This window comes from Bicyclus anynana, chromosome 9 (assembly GCF_947172395.1).
Source record: "Bicyclus anynana chromosome 9, ilBicAnyn1.1, whole genome shotgun sequence".
NCBI lineage: Eukaryota > Metazoa > Arthropoda > Insecta > Lepidoptera > Nymphalidae > Bicyclus > Bicyclus anynana.
The window spans coordinates 4269856-4288918 of NC_069091.1; the positions used below are offsets into that span (position 1 = coordinate 4269856).

The following is a 19063-nucleotide window of genomic DNA, read 5'->3' on the forward strand; positions in this document are numbered from 1 at the left end:
CAATTACAATTTAAAGAGTTGTCAAGAATTACAAATACAATTTAATTATCTACATGTAAATTGACGATGAGGGTTTTCTCGATTACACCATAATATAGTTGTAATTTTAAGTGTAATATTATTTACGGAACCCTACACTGCGCGTGACTGGTTTATTGAAGTGTTTATGATAACAGCGAATTTGATATATATATGATTAGATAAGTACTACAGAATACATATCTTATTTGACTGTAAAAAATACTACCAAATAATGGTGTGATTGCAATATTCGACGATTTTCCTATATAATGGACCAGCTAAGTGTTTTACTTATCATTATCACCCAGCTTTGACAGTTAAACATACGTACACCAACGTTAACGTACACCATAATGGACTTCACTAATAAAGTTGTTATAGTGACTGGTGCTAGCTCTGGAATAGGAGCATCCACAGCAATAGCCTTTAGTGCAGCGGGCGCTGAAGTGGTTATGGTAGGACGTAACGAAGCCAAGCTAAAGTCAGTCTCCGCTAAATGCAAGAACCCCCTTGTGTTGAATGCAGATATAAGGAAAGACGACGATGTGAAACGAATCATGGATGAAACAATCAAGAAATTTGGCCGCCTGGACATCTTAATTAACAACGCCGGATTGGTATACTCTGGGAATATCATGGAGAGTGAAAGTATGATGAAAGCTTACGATATCATCATGGATACTAACCTAAGAGGTCTTGTACATATGACAAGTGTTGCTGCTCCGCACTTAGCAAAAACAAAAGGAAACATCATTAACATATCCAGCGTTGGGGCTCTCATCACTCCGTCTATTGCTCCAGGAACGATAAATTACTACGTCTCCAAAGCTGCTGTTAACCATTTCACTCAGTGCTCGGCTATTGAATTGGCACCATACGGGATTAGAGTGAACACGGTCAGTCCTGGACCAACCAGAACTGATTTTGTAAATAACGCTAGCAATGTAAATGCTGATTATGATGCTATTAAACTGAAAACTGCTTTAAATAGAGTCTCAGACCCAGAAGAGATCGCTGAAATGATATTGTTCGTAGCTAGCGATAAAGGGAAAGGTATGACTGGATCAAACACTGTGATTGATAACGGCATGTTGATAAAACGCACTTAATTCGTGAGTGGAAACGTCTTTCCATGTGCAGCATGCGCTTAATATGGATATACGAGTGACAAGACATTTCTTAATTTAATTTTAGATTTAGATAGAAGCTATTAGATATACTTATATTTTATTTTACTATTTAAAATTGCTAGGCTAAGTTTCTTGATTAACGTCGGTAAAATTGTTATCGAGTTTAAGCGAGAGTAATGAACAATTTGCTTTTATATGCATCTAAGAATAGTCAAATTGAAATTTGAAATTAGAATTATACAATAAACTCTTATTCTAAAAAAAATGGTCGATATATTATGCACCTAATTTTTTTTTTTATTAAATAAAGTTCGTTAATAAGTTGTCTATCTTTGATTTTGAAGTTTGTAACACATTTTCATTACCAATACGGTGGCAGAGGGTTGTCTGCAAAAAATCAGTCCTGGATTTTTTAAACAACCCATTGACAATATATTTATTGACATATTTAAATATAAAACAAGTTTTTCATCCGATTGACAGGTCGGTGAAGCTCATCTTATACACGCACAGAGATATTTACTGTGCTACTAGCGGACGCCCGCGAATACGTCCGCGTGAAATTTAGTTTTTCACAATTTTTCGGGAACTATGGATTGTTCCGGGATGAAAAGCATATGTGTTAATCCAAAGTAAAGTCTATTTCCATTCCAAATTTCAGTCAAACCTATTCAGTAGTTGCGGCGTTAAAGAGTAACAAACATCCAAACAAAGATCCATACAAACTTTCGCGTTTATAATATTAGTAGGATTAGTCTTGCAGGAAGCAAATCTATATATTCATCACTTTCACAAAGGCAGCTTACAGTCATGCTCTTTCATCTGTTATGTATGTCTATAATATTATACTTAGACGATTGAGGGTCGGCACCCTTAGAACCTGCCCCTGTAGCCAAGTTTATGGGAATGACATTTTCTTTTGACAGGTCACGTGATCAAGATCTGTCATTCCCATACATTTTTCTAGTAGTCGAAGCGTTTGCGATAACTTCCAAAGCCACCACAGTCCAAAGACCATAATTGGCTACCGTACGTACCTACGGTAGGAACATAGGCAGACATACTTTCAACCTTCCTAATAAGAGGTAGGTATGTATGACTATCGCAGCTTCTAGTTACATTAGTAAAAAATTCATTGATTCACTCTTAACGCTTGTTCAACTAATACGACCTTTTTTATAAACGTGGATTATGTTTATAATCTCAATTTCTTTCAAATTAAACTAAACCTTATGCAGTCGTGATTAGGTCCAGTTTGATAGTTGATAAAATATGTAATGCTGTGTTTAATCAATTGTTCAACCAGAGTAAAATGACGGCCTTATTTATAAACTTGGATTAGTTTTTTAAAGCTCCTTGAAATTAAAGTAAACGTTAATCAGGTGTGATTAGTTTCAGTATGATAGTGTTTTAAAAAAAATGTAGGTAATGCTGCGTTTATCTGGGGGCACGGCAGTGATCGACTTGGCAAGCGCTCTAAGAAATGTTATCTATACTAATATTATAAAGCTGAAGAGTTTGTTTGTTTGATTGAACACGCTAATCTCAGGTACTACTTGTCTGATTTGAAAAATTCTTTCAGTGTTAGATAGCCCATTTATCGAGAAAGGCTATAGGCTATATATATTATCTCGGTATTCCTACGGGAACGGGAACCACGCGGGTGAAACCGCGCGGCGTCAGCTAGTTAAATATAATATGCATTAATTGTAACATACGAGTATATGCGATGGACAAGTCAATCTATTTATTTAAAATTTAAAAGATTTTAATACTGATATGTTTACTTTAAGATGTGTTGGGTTAGCTAATTACGTAATAGCTTGAAACAGAAGATCCCTTAATTACGGACAGAATAAAGTAATCGACTTGGTATTACATGGATCTCACAACTTTTTGCGGTAGAATAACTGATTGCGAGAATTGCTACATTTTACAAGTGTTGTTTTTATGGCATTTACCTAATTCTTATGGAATTTACTTTTGCGATCATTTATTTATTAACTAACGCAAAAGTAAATTCCAGGCACTACACTCTAGAGGCTTTAAATTGAAAACCACTAGCAGTCACGAACCTTTGTGGTCTGTAACGAAATGAGGCTGCACTGTATAACGCAAATTAGTCGATCCTTTGTGTCATCATTAATTGTGCTGACGACGCCAAAGAGAATAAATACCCAACGGCGTAGAATGTTGCAAATGTACTTGAAGTGAAAATGTCGACTTTGGAGCTTAGACTTCAAGTAAGTAATATTTTGTAATGATAAGTAGTGCTGTTACTGTTCTAGAAATGAGTTTTCGTATTAATGTAGCTTTGGTCGGACGAAGTAATAAACACTAATAGATAGCTACTATAAACTACTATAGACTAATTTTCATATCGACTGTTTTATCTTATGATTCAATGTAATAGTAGATTGTTATACAAGGGGCTAAAAAGACCCATTATATACGAGGTATTTTTAGGCCGAGGTATTTTTAGGCCGCCTAAATAGAAACCGAGTTTATAATGGGTTTAGCCCCACGTGTTACACTCTGCTTTTCACTACTATTGCGAGAAAATAAAATAGTTTAGTACAATATTCAATATTAATTGAAAATTAAATGTACAAAGTCTACAATTTTGGATATTAAGGGAGATGCTTTTACCCGGCAACATAATTTCCGACTCCTGTGAAGATGAATAATGACTATTTGAGGTAAACGTGGCAGATAATAGTTTAAAAAACTCCTTTCGTAAGTGAATCCATTCGTTGTTGTTTTCTCCACTTTACCTAGGTAGGTATTTAAGTAAACGCGTCTCGACTTTGATGGTAACAGATTGAAAATTTCATCCATCTCCAAATTAGGATCACCATTATCACTAGATGAAGACAACAATAACAATTAACGTTGAACTATATGTATGTTACGGTCACAAATTTACAATAAATTTCATCAAAAAAATTAAGTATGGATTGTTCACGGCAATATTGTTTTTAAAATTTTCGCTTTTTAATTTTATTTTTCTTTCACACGAGAAAAGGGCAAAGGTATTAATTACCGTACAGGATGTCCCATGTCTTCAAATCTCGCTCTATTCGCAACTTAAACAAAAATTAAATAAAAAAATGAACGCATTCCACAGACAAGAACGCTGCATTTCATTCTAATTTAAAGTTTTTTATTTATTTTTCAAAACAATCAGGGCCTTACCTATAATGATTCTATTTTCGAATAAAACCTCCTCCGTTTTATAGTAGGCTAGTACTTGGCTAGTACTCGTAACAGACAAGAATTAAAAAAACAAAATTACTTAAGCCCCTAGAGGCTAAAATGCTTGTTTAGCCCCGCTGTGGAGTGGTAATATGACAGTGTTTTTGAGCAAGAGTAGTGAAAATTCTTTTGTTACTCAAGTGTTCCCCTTTCGAAACGAAAATATTTTTTTACAGGTTAACCCTTGACTACAATCTCACCTGATGGTAATTACATCATTAGTGATGATGCAATCTAAGATAGAAGCGGGCTTGTTTAGGCGGTTTCTATACGACATCGTACCGGAACGCTAGATCGCTTGGCGGTACGTCTTTGTCGGTAGGGTGGTAATTAGTCACGACCGAAGCCTCCCACTAGCCAGATTTGGACCAATTAAGAAAACCGCAATAGGCCCAGCCGGGAATCAAACCCATGACCTCCATCATGTATGTCATTAATAACTGTAACTAAGTGTTTTAAATTTGCCGGTCGTTTTCAGTCTCTACTTTCATTAGTCAAAGAATAATTGATCTACATTCCTATTATCCGTAAAAAAAACGAATCCAAGCGATAATGTCAACCAAATCCTACAAAAAACTCTACGCACGTTGTATTGTATATTCACTCTAAAACTTTCAGTTGCGAAGAGAAGAAACTAGAGATTTAGTAGAAGGTAGAGTTTTCATTTGGATCTGGGTGACATTGTTGTTTGGATTCGTCGGTTTTTAACAGATACTAGTAAAATAAATCAATTCTTTACTCGTTATAAATACCACAGTAGATATATTACAAGCAGTATAATAACTCGGCCATATTTTTGAAATAAATACCTACAGCCGCGCGCTCCGTAAACATGTGATAGGGCTGCCTGGCTCCAGCATTTTAATTAAATTTGCCAACTTTGTGTTTCCATTTAGTTATGTGATTGTAAATATACTTTTTTTTAAATAAACAAATAAAATACTTTGTAAATTGTAGTAAAATAGGAAGTGATCAATAAAATGCGTGTTGTTTTTTGATTGGTAGATTTAAATAAGGCTGATACTAATCAATGATCTTGAAGGACCTTCATATATTTATTTTGGTGATGCCATCTACCTATTACCACCACACTAGGTGACCAAATAATAAAAAATCGGTCAAGTGCGTGTCGGGCCACGCGCAGTGTAGGGTTCCGTAGATTATGTTAGCACTTTAACCCCTTATGTAATGTACAAAAATACCGATAACGATACCCCCACACTATAGAATAGACGATAAAAAATTGACCCTGACTTGGCATGTAGGGAAGGAACTACAAAAAACAAATTGAGATTGACCGGGTTCGCTAGTAGTTTAATAAAAAAATCTGGATAGGTATATTGATATCAGCTGGCTCTTTACTTTTTTTATTCAAATACATTAAAGTATGAGCAACACAATAATGTTGTTAAATTCAAACAACTTCTTTACGTAACTTCTTTATTACCTTAAAATACAAGTATACAAAACATACATGTCATAAGATTTAAATCTATGTATTACATAATAATCAAAGAAAACAACCTAAATGAAGAAGTTAATAAATAATTATTTCATAATATTATATTAACGTTTACGTCATTTACCTATTTACACAATTTTATCATTTAAGCATTTATTTATATATATATTTATTAAATTATGCCTTTAGAATACAAAATATTAATCAAACTTTATAAAAATAATAACTTTTTTCCTAGTGGTCATAATTAAAAAATCCAATACACTGCGTTCGTCACCGCGGCACAGTCGCAACGGTCTTCACCCCACGATCACCCCACGTACGAGCTGCGTAGGTATAGCTCGCGTTTCGACCTTTAGTATGAAGTCCAACTACTGCTTGTAATATATCTACTGTGTAAATACATTCAGAAACAAAACCATACTTCAATACGAACGTTATAGAGCAAGAGCCCACGACAGCCAGACCTTCGTTATTTTATAAAAGTTGATAGTTTCTCTGTAGATGTCTCCTATACAGGTAAGAACGACCAGGGACTATAAAGTTTGGGTTGTGGTTACCTGGGCAGGTAACAGGTAGTAAAGGTGTATAAAATAATACTTGAAATTCGTTAAAGTATAAAGCTCAATTTTTTAATATTTCCTTCGGGATAACTTTAAAAATCTCGTCATCCATTGCCGGACACTTATGACAGTTGCTACCCCCTGCCAGACACCCCTAAACTTTAATAAATTATAATTATACTTTCGTTATAGTATAAGAGCTAAATTTTATATATGTTACTTGGGGACTTATAAAAAGATGTTACCTCAATAGCCGGACAGTTTTCGTGGTTTTTACATCTTGCCAGACACATCGAAAGTCCACTATAGGTGCGAGCGCGAATGCTTTATTTATGAGCAACCACATCATATAGATGTTATAATAATTGACGGTTTCTTCCTACTGCATACAATGAAAAATGTTCCAAAAACATTTGGAAATATTTCAAAAAAATTGTTGCAAATGGCTACTCAATTTCAAGCTTCGAGAATTGATGTGATTTTTGATCAATAATTTACTCCATCGATCAAAGATTATGAGCATTCCCAACGGTTAGAATCTGCGCTATTGGAATACTCTATAACTGCCCGAACAAATTCGACCAAGTGATTTCACAAAAGAGTTGAAAAATTTAAATTTCAAAGAAGCTTTAGTTGATTTTTTTATTTCACATTGGGCTACTGATAAAGTGGTGCCATTTATTGGCAACAAAACAATATACATCAATTTCAGAAAGTGTCATTCTTTTACTGTTGATAATTGCAACAAAGTTGTCTCAAGGATTGAAGAGTTGTCATGCCCAGCACACGAGGAAGCAGATACAAAGATAGTATATCATGCATGTAACATCAACTATCCAGCAGAAATAGTAATAAGAAGTGCTGATACCGATATTGCGGCTATAATGCTTGGTAACATGCATCACCTTAAAAGTGATTCGGTTGTTTGGATGCTTACAGGCACCGGAAATAATTTAAGGTATGTGGACCTAACCAAAATACATGCAGAGTTGGGACTGTTAACTTGTGGTAAGGTTGTGATTTTAATCCTGCGCTCTTCAGAAAAGGAAAATTAAAACCGTATAAGATATTAAAAAAAGATCCAGAGTACCATGAAGCTTTCAAGAACTTCGGCAACAACGAATTAATTAAAAATTTAAATCATCAACAAAATATCTTTTATATTATTCAGACATTTATATGCAATGTCTATAATGTCCCTAATGTAATTGATGTTGATGCCGCTAGACTTCAAATATTCATCGACTCGTACACAGTCTCCGATGTAAACGAAGCTTTTGACCGAAAGAAGTTGCGAAATTTTGACGCTAGCAACCTACCACCTTGCAAAAGCGAACTACTGCAGCAATTTCTGCGAGCAAATTATATATGTACAATTTGGAATAATGCTCATTTAAAAAATCCAACCACATATCAACCAGAAAATAATGGCTGGGTATTAAAAGATGACTAATACCAGTTCAAATGGTTTGAAGGGGATCAACTGCCGAGTTATGTTAGTGATTCACTCAAAACTCAATCAGGTATATAATTATTATGACAAATTATGATACATAATTTTTGAATTATTTATAATTGTATAAACTTGCTTAATTTTTGAACTTGCTTATTTTTTTTCAGACACTGAAGAAGAAGGTGATGTTGAGGACGATTCTGCCATCGACTGGAGTAGTAGTGATGAAGAAAATGAAAACATCGATGACAATGTTTAAATTAATAAATAAGTTTAATTATCTTTTTTTACTTGTAATTATACTTTTTTTATATTTTTATGATATTAAACAAACATTTTTTACTTTATACAACATGGCTATGAACGTAATAAAATTATTTTTTATTAGATATCTTAAAAAATAGTAATCGACTAAGCATTCGCGCTCGCACCTATAGTGAGTGGACTTTCGATGTGTCTGGCAAGATGTAAAAACCACGAAAACTGTCCGGCTATTGAGGTAACATCTTTTTATAAGTCCCCAAGTAACATATATCAAATTTAGCTTTTATACTATAACGAAAGTATAATTATAATTTATTAAAGTTTAGGGGTGTCTGGCAGGGGGTAGCAACTGTCATAAGTGTCCGGCAATGGATGACGAGATTTTTAAAGTTATCCCGAAGGAAATATTAAAAAATTGAGCTTTATACTTTAACGAATTTCAAGTACTATTTTATACACCTTTACTACCTGTTACCTGCCCAGGTAACCACAACCCAAACTTTATAGTCGCTGGTCGTTCTTACCTGTATAGGAGACATCTACAGAGAAAATTTCAATTTTTATAAAATAACGAAGGTCTGGCTGTCGTGGGCTCTTGGGCTATTACACTCGCGCCTGGTATCTCTTAACACATCTTCGGTTAACTTATTCTAATAACTATACAAATCATGCCCACGTGGAATGGTGGCAAGAATACTGGCTGCATTTCCGCGCTGGACAGCCAGGCTGATCCTTTGCGCAAAAAATGAGCCAGCCCTTCTGTCACTAGTCGAGGCAACTAGCGAACGAATAGGAAAAGTACCTACTAATCTTTTTCACAACGTTCAAGACACCGTTTACATTACCTGCTGATTGCAAAGGCAAATTACTATCATTTCGCAAGTTACCTCGTCCGTGAAATAAAACTATCCCCTCACAAACTGTTCCTCTAAACTTCGTGCAATTTTCATATTTCTTTCGCCGACACTATATCTTGTTTGTGACTTTTATTATTGGGTCCGCCATCCCTGGGGAGAATAAAGCTTTCAGAACTTCGCTGAAATAGTACTCACTTTCGATGAATTCTACAATATTTCCACCTTACTATCAGTAAAAGTTTTTAAATTAAGTTCGTCTGATACATCGCGTTACATTGTCTTGTTATGTTTACTCTTACGTATGTCGAAAGACGAATTTGTAACTTGTTGACTTGAAATACCACACTAATATTATAAAGGTCAAAGTGTTAGTGTGTGTGTATGGTTGTTACTCCTTTACGCTGCAGTTGCTGGTCTGATTTGGCTAAAATTTGGAATGGAGATGAAATATACCCTGGATTAACACATAGGCTACGTCATGTCAGTAAAATCCATGGATCCCTCGCGATTTGTGAAAAACCGCATTTCACGCGATCAGTGTCGCGGTAGTCCTCTAGTCTAAATAAAACTAATATTATGAAACACTAGATTTTTTTGTTTGTTTTTCTGTTACGCACCTAAACTACTGGATGTATTTCAAAAATTTTTTCACCAATAGAATAAATACTACAAAAATAAAAGCTACATTAATTAAGCTATCGAAGTAAATCTATAAACTCGAAAACTACTAAAGTTGATTCATGAACTTCATCTATTTATAGAATAGACTAGCGGACCCGCTCAAGCTTTGTTTTGACTTATTAATTTATTTATTTGCACTTCTTCCCTATTCCTACCTTACACTACCCTACTCCTACCCCTACCCTACCCCTACCCTACCTCTACTCTACCCCTACTCTACCCCTACTCTACCCCTACCCTACCCTACCCTACAACTATCCTACCGCTACCCTACCCCTACCCTGCCCCTACCCTGCCCCTACCCTACCCCTACCCTACCCCTACCCTACCCCTACCCTACCCCTACCCTACCCCTACCCTACCCCTACTCTACCCCTACCCTACCCCTACCCTGCCCCTACCCTGCCCCTACCCTACCCCTACCCTACCCCTACCCTACCCCTACCCTAGGATTTAGGGGTTTGAGAAATAGATGTTGGCCGATTCTCAGACCTACTGATTATGCACAAAAAATTTCATCAAAATTCAACCCGCCTAATTGGCGATATATAATCAATACATAAATAAATAAAATTGAAGTATCTATCTGTGGTTTCAAGATAACTGTGTTTTTTCAAGAGCTCAAGTTATTTACACGACACCAAACAAGCTTTTTCGTCTGCCTGTCCTTATGTTTGTCCGGGTTAATCTTTGGAAAGACTGAACTGATTTCAACGGGATTTATAGATAGAGGACGCGATGGAGCAACATATAGGCTACTTTTTATTCCAAAAAAATCTATGGTTCCCGCGGGATTACTGATAAACTGAATGTCCGTTATTAGGTATAGGCTAAGCGACAATAATATACGACGACAAAACTAACCAGTGGAGACCAAACCCAAGGACCTACCCATAAGAACACACGGGTCGATGGTAAAATATAAAAGTAACAAAACCTCCAGAACATATTCATTTTAAACGCTATAAAATACCGTTCCCGCTTGAGACATTTCAAGTGTTTCGTGTTTAAAAGCTTTCTCCATCCTGTATTTACGATTAGTCGTATATTTCTGAAGGAAACGATAAAATTGAAATTACTATATGTAGTAGACGTATAACGGAGTTTCCCTCCTTAATGTCCTTCTAGAGTATAGCTCGGTGTTTTCTTCAGACGCAGTTTACGTCTTACGTGAAATTTACTGCTGGATGCTGTATTCAAGAGTCGAATTTAAAGCGATTCTTTAATTGAATTCTAAGAGAAATATATAGAAATACTACAGGACCTCATAAGAAGGCTCAGAGTCACACAGCGGGCGAGTGAACTCGTGAAGATCCGCAGAAGAACCAAAGTCACCGACATAGCTCAATGAGTTGCGAAGCTGAAGTGGCAATGGCCGGGGCACACAGTTCGAAGAGCCAATAGACGATAGCCAATAGATAGATAGGTCCCAAAGTGCTGGAATGGCGATCCCGCACTAGTAAGCGCAGTGTTGGTCTACCCACCACCAGGTGGACTGACGACAACAAGCGAGTCGCAGGGATTCGCTGGATGCAGGTGGCTCGGTATCTTGATGTTTGGAAGTCTCTACAAAAGGCCTATGTCCTGCAGTGGACGACCATCGGCTGATATGATAAAAAGTCCATATTGTGTTAATCCAGAATATATAATCTATCTCTAATTTTAAAACAGTTAACAAACACACATACAAACCTTCACCTTTTCGTGTGATAGTGTGAAGTGTGATTTTCAAAGGCCTGTAAGTAAGGTGTGTGTGACTTGCATTGTAGATCGGTTGCACGAACCACCGCGTTGATCCAGCGATTTCCGAGTCAGACTGAGGAATATTGAGCTAAAAATTGTCATTCCAGAGTTGGAGTGTCGGTAGCGTTAGAATTCCTTGACTCGGAGAGCACCTTAAGCCATCGATGATAGTTACAAAATCCAACCTAAACCTATTTCGTATTGACTGTTAGTTTATTACTATCTAATCAAAATTTAAATTATAGCTAAAAAACGTCTTCAGCTAGCCACTTTCCACTAACTTGGTCTTTACAACTGTGAAATGTCATCTACCTACTGTATGATATCCACCAATGGTTGTCAGTAATTCAGTATACACCAGATGATATTTGTTACATAGAATCTTAATTTCATATATGTCAACTAACATACATCAAAGATAGTAAATTAGCCTGCTGGTGGCTACTGACGAGACGTAGTGGATATCATAGGTTGGTGACATTGTATAGATGACATTGTGATTTTAATTAACAAATGGGCTTTACTGAATACTAAAGCTGCGGTTGTTATTGAATTGATATTAATTATATTAGGTAGCTAAAATACATCAAGGTTAGTGAATAGGCCGGCTGATCAGCAATGATCTGACGCATATTATAGTAGGGGAGCCCGGGTTGCTAAATTTGCGGTTACTACAGCGTCATTGGAAAGTTTCGATTTGGTAGATTAACTGATATAAAGAATAAATTGTTGTATACTTTTTTCGCTTTCTGCGGTGGGGAAAAAAACTACAGACTTTAAACACAATTTTTATTACTTTGGCTTACTGAAATCATCAGAAAACATAAGCGATTATTCAGAAGATTATTTCATTCAAAATAAGTAAAAAATTAACCGCGCTCGTGGCTGAATAACAAAAATAAGGGCATAATTTTGTAACTTTGGAACATTCCCATTCCATTACGTTACGGTTACAGATTTCGAAATGCACACCTTTTAGCTTTCAACTCACCTACGTTATCCTAATCTGACGTGCTGGTTGAGTATTTCAGAAGTAAATTTTTTTTGGTTGCCTTAAACGTACCCACCAATATTATGGGTTCATATAATCTTGATTGAGGTACTAAACAACGTGCAAGCGCAAGGTATAGTCCCTTACGTTCATCTAACGCGCCCGAGTAACTGCAAAAAACCTCTCTTCGGCTCCCCTACTTTTAGCATTAGAGAACAAATTCCTCCAACGTGCTAATTGCTATTGTCATTTTACAGGGCGCGGCGCCACTCCTTGTGCCGTACTTATCAGAAATCGGTCATGTATGTCCAACGACGCACAATCCGGCCGATTTTGTTCTGGAAACTTTATTAGGGAACATGGACGCGTCGGCGCAGATGTCAGAACTGTGTCAAAATGGAAAGCTATGCAGGCGGCTGGACAGAATAACTAGAGACGGACGGTTAGAGACATCTATACTTACTGATATTATAAAGCTGAAGAGTTTGTTTGTTTGCTTGAACGCGTTAATCTCAGGAAGTACTGGTCCGATTTGAAAAACTCTTTCAGTGTTAGATAGCCCATTTATCGAGGAAGGCTATAGGCTATATATTATCTCCGTATTCCTACAGGAACGGGAACCACGCGGCGTCAGCGATTCAATTAATATGAACAACAACGATAGTTTAAATACTAAAATCTATTAGTGTTAAAACTTAATAATAACTTTTATATTACAGGAGACCAGTATTACATTCCGACGAGTCCATCCAAAGGATATTCGTGGAACTCGTCGCTAAAGAACAAATGCAAAAGATGGAGTTCCCAACTAGTTTCATGACACAATTCACAATCCTGATAAAACGAATGTTCACACAGAATATTAGAAATTCGGTGAGTTAGGTAAAACTACATCTTACTACAATTTTAAACGATTTGTCTTGTGAAATTTACGAGTATCTACAGCCTTTCTTGATGAGTACTGTTTACCAACAAACAAATTAAAAATGTGGGTATAAATCACTAGTCATTTCACACCTAATAATAATTATAATTAACTTGTGCTTAAATTAATGAAAATGAATTTGATTAATAAGCTTAAAACAATTAGTTATGGTTAATACATGTTATATAACATTTTATAAACAAATCATAAATAATTTAAAATAAATGAGTTATGAAATGAAATGCGTTTTCTACCTTAATTTCTAATTTCTTTGTAGGTAAACAGTACTCATCAAGTAAGGCTGTACTATAGATATGTACTTACTGAAGCCGTGATAGACCAGTGGATATGACCTCTGCCTTTGATTCGGAAGGCGTATCTATACTAATATTTTAAAGCTGAAGAGTTTGCTTGTTTGTTTGATTGAACGCGCTAATCTCAGGAGCTACTGGTTCGATTTGAATAATTCTTTCAATGTTAGATAGCCCATTTATTGAGGAAGGCTATGGATATATTATCCCAGTATTCTTACGGGAACAGGAACCACGCGAGTGAAACCGCGCGGCGTCAGCTAGTGTTCAAATAAGGTCCGGGGCTTGAACCAAAACTTTTTAGTTAAATATGTGCATTTTAAGAAATTAACTATCACTTGCTTCAACTGGTGTAGGAAAAACATGGTGGGAAAACCTGCATACTTACCTAAGATTTTTTTATCTACGTATGTGTAGTCTACCCATCCGCATTGGGCCAGCGTGGCAGACTATTAGCCTATCCCCTCTCAATCTGAGAAGAGACTCGTGCTCAAGAGTGAGCCGATTATGTGTTGTTGATGATAATGATGATGACGTGCTTACTGAATACGCGGGCATTTAATGGGATAATCACAATTTATAATTACTTAGCGATAAATATCTCGTAACTTATTTTTGACAAAAAAAATCTCTAAAGAGATAGAAATACAATAATAAATAATCTTGGAATAAAGTTTCAATTATAAATCGTGAAAAATAAGCCGTGATTGCTTTGTTTTGTGCACCGCCCACGTAAATCGTAATCCCGTTTGATAAAAAATTATAATAGAATTACGCCTCCGTTTTTTTGTTATTTACAAAAACCTTAGGCCTAATCCAGGTTATCGACAGCTTTTTATGTAAGCTTTGTTGATTTTCTCACCATCTTAATTGTATTCTATTTTTGACGGCCGCGTGGCGCAGTGGGTAGTGACCCTGCTTTCTGCATCCATGGCTGTGGGTTCGATTCCCACAACTGGAAAATATGTGTGATAAACATGAGTGTTTTCCAGTGTCTGTGTGTATTTATACATTATATAAGTATTTATATGTAGTATATAATTGTATATTAATATTATAATATCAACTATCTTAGCACCCGTAACACAAGCTACTCTGTATGCATACTTTGAGGCTAGATAATGATGTATATTGTTTAAGTATATATAATGATAATTATTTCACATAAATGTGATAGTAGTAATAAAAGCTTGATTGTGTTTCTATAAATAAAATATAATTGTTATTTACAATATTTTACATTAAATTATTAAATTAAATACTAAACTAAAACTTACCTATAAATAAAATATAAAAACAACATTCAACGCTATTATTTACATTTACTTTATATTTTAATAAAAATTTTAATGTTTTGCTAATAAGTCAAAAATAATATATCGAATATTTCAAATGTGACAATGTCATGAAAAAAAAAGTACCAAAAAGAAATAATATTAAAGAGGTTTTCTTTTTACATCTCCCCCCCTTAAAAAAGAACTTTATCTAAATAATGTTCTCTAATTTATAATTGTTCTCTCATTAAGAACAGGATACAGTTTTGTGATATGATAAAAGTTTGATTCCGCTTTTTTGTGGCCGGTATCAACTTCATAGATTGAATTGGAAATCCTTTGTACAATTTTGAACGGTCCAATTCTTAATTCATCGGTTTTCTTTCTATTTAAACGATTTCCGTTTTCTACATATACTCTATCTCCTATTTTCAATATATATTCTTGCCTATTCTGGTCGAATATTTTTTTATTATAATTGTGAGATTTTAGTGTGTTTTCCAGAGCTAGTTTTCTGTCTCTTTCTAGATCGTCTTTAGTGTATCTTGATTTCAGTTCATTTGGCAAAATATTCACATTTTCTCCTTCTAAAAGGTATTTTGGAGCAAATTTCGTAACAGTGTGTTCTGTTTCATTATATTTTTCTACACATTTTTGCGCAATTGTACTCCATGCTGTTTTATTCTGATTTTCATTAATCTTACACCTTATTTTATTGACTAATGTTTGATTTAGCCTTTCATTAAGTCCATTTGAAAAAGGTGTATCCACAGCAGTGAAAATCATTTTTATATTTTCCTGGTTCAGAAATTCTTTGAATTCCTTGGAATTGATACCAGGGTATTGGTCTGTTAATACCATATCTACTTTGTAAGTTTCTGTAACATTTTTCATTAGTTTAATAAAATCTGTGGAGCTTTGTGTCTTGGATGTAGAAATATAAGCATATCTTGTGAAATGATCAACTAAAAGATGTAAGTATTTTTTTGTTGATCGTGATCCTCCAAAACCGCCAATGGTATCAATTGATACAATGTGAAAAGGTTGTGTTGCAGGACCTAAATGAGACATTAAACCATATTTTGATTTCTTCCTTGATTTGTTTTTAATACAAGTTTCACATTCATCACACATTTCTTTAATGTTTTTGATGAAATTTTTTGCTGTATAAAATGGTGTTAATTTATTTATCGTCTGGGTCCTCCCAATGTGACAATAACTAACGTGAACATCTTTTATAAGATTTATGCTCATCTCTTCTGATAATATAATCTTTTCCCGTCTTTTATTCTTTTTGTAGTAAATTCCATTTTTGTTAATAAGTTTTTGTTTTTGCAGGTCTTGATTTCTATATTGGTCATTCTTTATATCTTGTAGACTTATTAAATTTACAACTTTTAAACAATCATCTCTGTTTTCGTGTGGTTCTAAAACTGGGTTTCTGCTTAAGCAGTCGGCTTCCTGGTTGGATTTTCCTGGGTTATATTTTATCTTGAAATTATATTGAGATAAATAATACATCAAATCTCCTAGTTCCTCATCAGTCCTTGATTTAATGTTCATATTTTCTAATGGTTTATGATCTGAATATACAATAAATTCTTTTCCCATAAGCCAGTGTTGCCAATATTTTATAGATTCTTTTATTGCTAGGCACTCTAGATATATAGCTTTCTTCTTTTTTTGAGTTTCAGTTAACTTTTTTGAGAAATAAGCAACTGGTCTTATATCCTGATTTTTATCTTTTTGTTTCAAAACCGCTCCTACACCCTTTATACTAGCGTCTGTATAAATGTATATTGGTAGTTCTGGGTCAAAAATATTTAAAACTGGTTTTGAACATAATAATGTTTTTATTTTATCAAATGCTTCTTGACATTCTGCAGTCCATATGAATTTCACATCTTTTCTTAATAAATTGTGTAATGGATCTAAAATAATTGCACTGTGTGGTATGAATTTATGATGAAAATTAACTTTTCCTAAGAATTGGCGTATATTTTTTTTTGTTTTTGGAAGTGGAAAGTTTTTTACAGCAGACAAATAATCTTTCAAAGGCCTTACTGAATTATTTTCTATTATGTGACCCAAATATTTTGCGTATTTTTCCGCAAAAGTACATTTTGAAAATTTCAGTTTTAAGCCTTCCTTTAGTATTGCCTCAAGTAACTTAGATATATGTAATATATGTTCTCCAAAAGTTTTAGAAAAAATTAAAATGTCATCTATAAAGTTTACTGCAAAACCAGAAAGTTCGTATTTTCTTATAATATTTCCCAATATTCTTTGAAAAATGGCAGACGCAGTCTTTAATCCAAACGGAAGACACGTCCATTGAAAGTGTCCTTCTTGTGTAACAAAGCCAGTTTTGTACCTGTCTTCTATTTTCAAAGGAATTGACCAAAAGGCTGAATTTATGTCAAAAGTAGAAAAATATTCGCAATTCACAGCTTTGATCATTAAATCTTCAATCAATGGAAATGGTTGTGATTGGGGAATAACAATTTTGTTCAATTCTCTAAAATCTATACATAGCCTTGTTCTCTTACCATCTTCCTTTTTATATGCTAAAGTAACTGGGGCAGCAAATGGGCTATAAGATTCCTCAATTAAATTATTTTTTAATAGTTTTGATATCTGGCTTTCTATTTCAATTCTGTCTTCAGCTGTACATCTGTAAGGACGTTTGCAACAATATTTATCTACACTTAAATCAATATGTGCTTCATAATCCCGTACAGTGCCGATATCATATTTATCCTTAGCAAACACTTGTTTATATTTTTCTACCAACTTATCAATTTCTGATTGTTGGGATAAATCAAGATGATTTACCAATATTTCAAAATTTGCCGTGTCAATATGTTCATTGAAATTCACTTCATATTTATTTATGTCTTCATTTTCTTTTGGATCATTAAATTGTACGATTTTTAGTTGTTCATTTTGCATCAACTTAAAGTTTTTAATACAATCTAGTCCAATCAAAAAGTCATAATTAAAATTTTCATTATCTATTATGAAGATATCCATAACTCTTTCAATATTGTATATTTTTATTTTAAGTTTTATTATACCTTTTGTTTTCTTCTCACCATTAATAGTTTTCAAGCTTACTATTTGTGTATTCTTTGAATTTTCATTTTTCTGTATTTTTAACAATTTTGCATTAATCAATGATACATTTGAACCTGAATCATAAATTCCAGAAATATCTAACGTATCATTCAATAGTAACTTTACTTTTATTAATGGTGGCACATCTAGTTTTTTGGACTCTCTTCATTCAGTTCAACTTCCAATTCAGAGTTATTTACAGTTTTAACAACTCCTGTTTTATCTTTATCCTTAAACCAACATTTTTCTATTAAATGGTAACGTTTCCCCTTTTTTTCTTTCACACATATGGGGCATGGTTTTGTTTGTTCCTTTTTATTTAATTTAGTGTCAGAGCAAATACTGTTTTTATTATCATATTTATTATTTCTTACAAGGTGTTCCAATTTCCCAATTTCATAATAAAGATCCTCAGTACTTTTTAAAGCTGCTCGATCAATCTGATCCCCCACATAATTCGGTAATCCAACCGCTATAAGGTCAATAAGTGTTTCGGTATCAATTGATTTCCTTACTTCCAGTAAAAGTTTTTCTTTTTTTAAACCATATGCAAGTAATGAACCTGTTTGATATTTAAAGGACAGAGCATATCTAATGGGTGACAATCCTTTGTTTGCAAATGTTTCACAAAAACTTTTTTCCCATTTGTCCCATTTTGATTCTATTGTATGTTTCATTATCATACAACTATACCAATCGACACTAGATTGCTCCATAAAATTTTTTAAAACTTTAATTTTCTTTATATCTTCTTTTATATCAAAACGTTCACATTCTTTATTAAAATCCTTTAGCCATTGATAAGCATTTGAGTTTCTACCATTGAATTTTTCAATCATGAAATCTTTTGCAATATTCCCTAAATTTTGATTTTCAGGTTTGTTATGTCTTTCTTCAAGCATTTTTTCTAACAATTTTTCTAGTACTTCATGTGAACTACTAGGTATAATTTCAGAATAGTTTAGAATTTCTTCGAGATAAAAATCATAAAATTGTACATTTTGCTCCGCATCCAA

At 34.2% G+C, this 19063-nt stretch overlaps 2 protein-coding genes across 2 annotated transcripts in view; both read left to right on the plus strand.

Annotated features, from left to right (window-relative positions):
- The window catches only part of LOC112044568 (ATP-binding cassette sub-family G member 1-like), a 92569-nt gene that overhangs the window by 63013 nt on the left and 10493 nt on the right, over positions 1-19063 (plus strand). Inside the window, exons 6-7 of the mRNA XM_024080438.2 lie at positions 12678-12862; positions 13140-13293. Coding sequence (XP_023936206.1) covers positions 12678-12862; positions 13140-13293 — 339 coding nt within the window. The remainder of the gene's footprint in view (positions 1-12677; positions 12863-13139; positions 13294-19063) is intronic.
- LOC112044569 (17-beta-hydroxysteroid dehydrogenase 14-like) lies at positions 242-1423 on the plus strand. Its single transcript, XM_024080439.2, has one exon. The coding sequence runs from the start codon at positions 375-377 to the stop codon at positions 1128-1130; it is 756 nt and encodes a 251-aa protein (XP_023936207.1). The 5' UTR covers positions 242-374; the 3' UTR covers positions 1131-1423.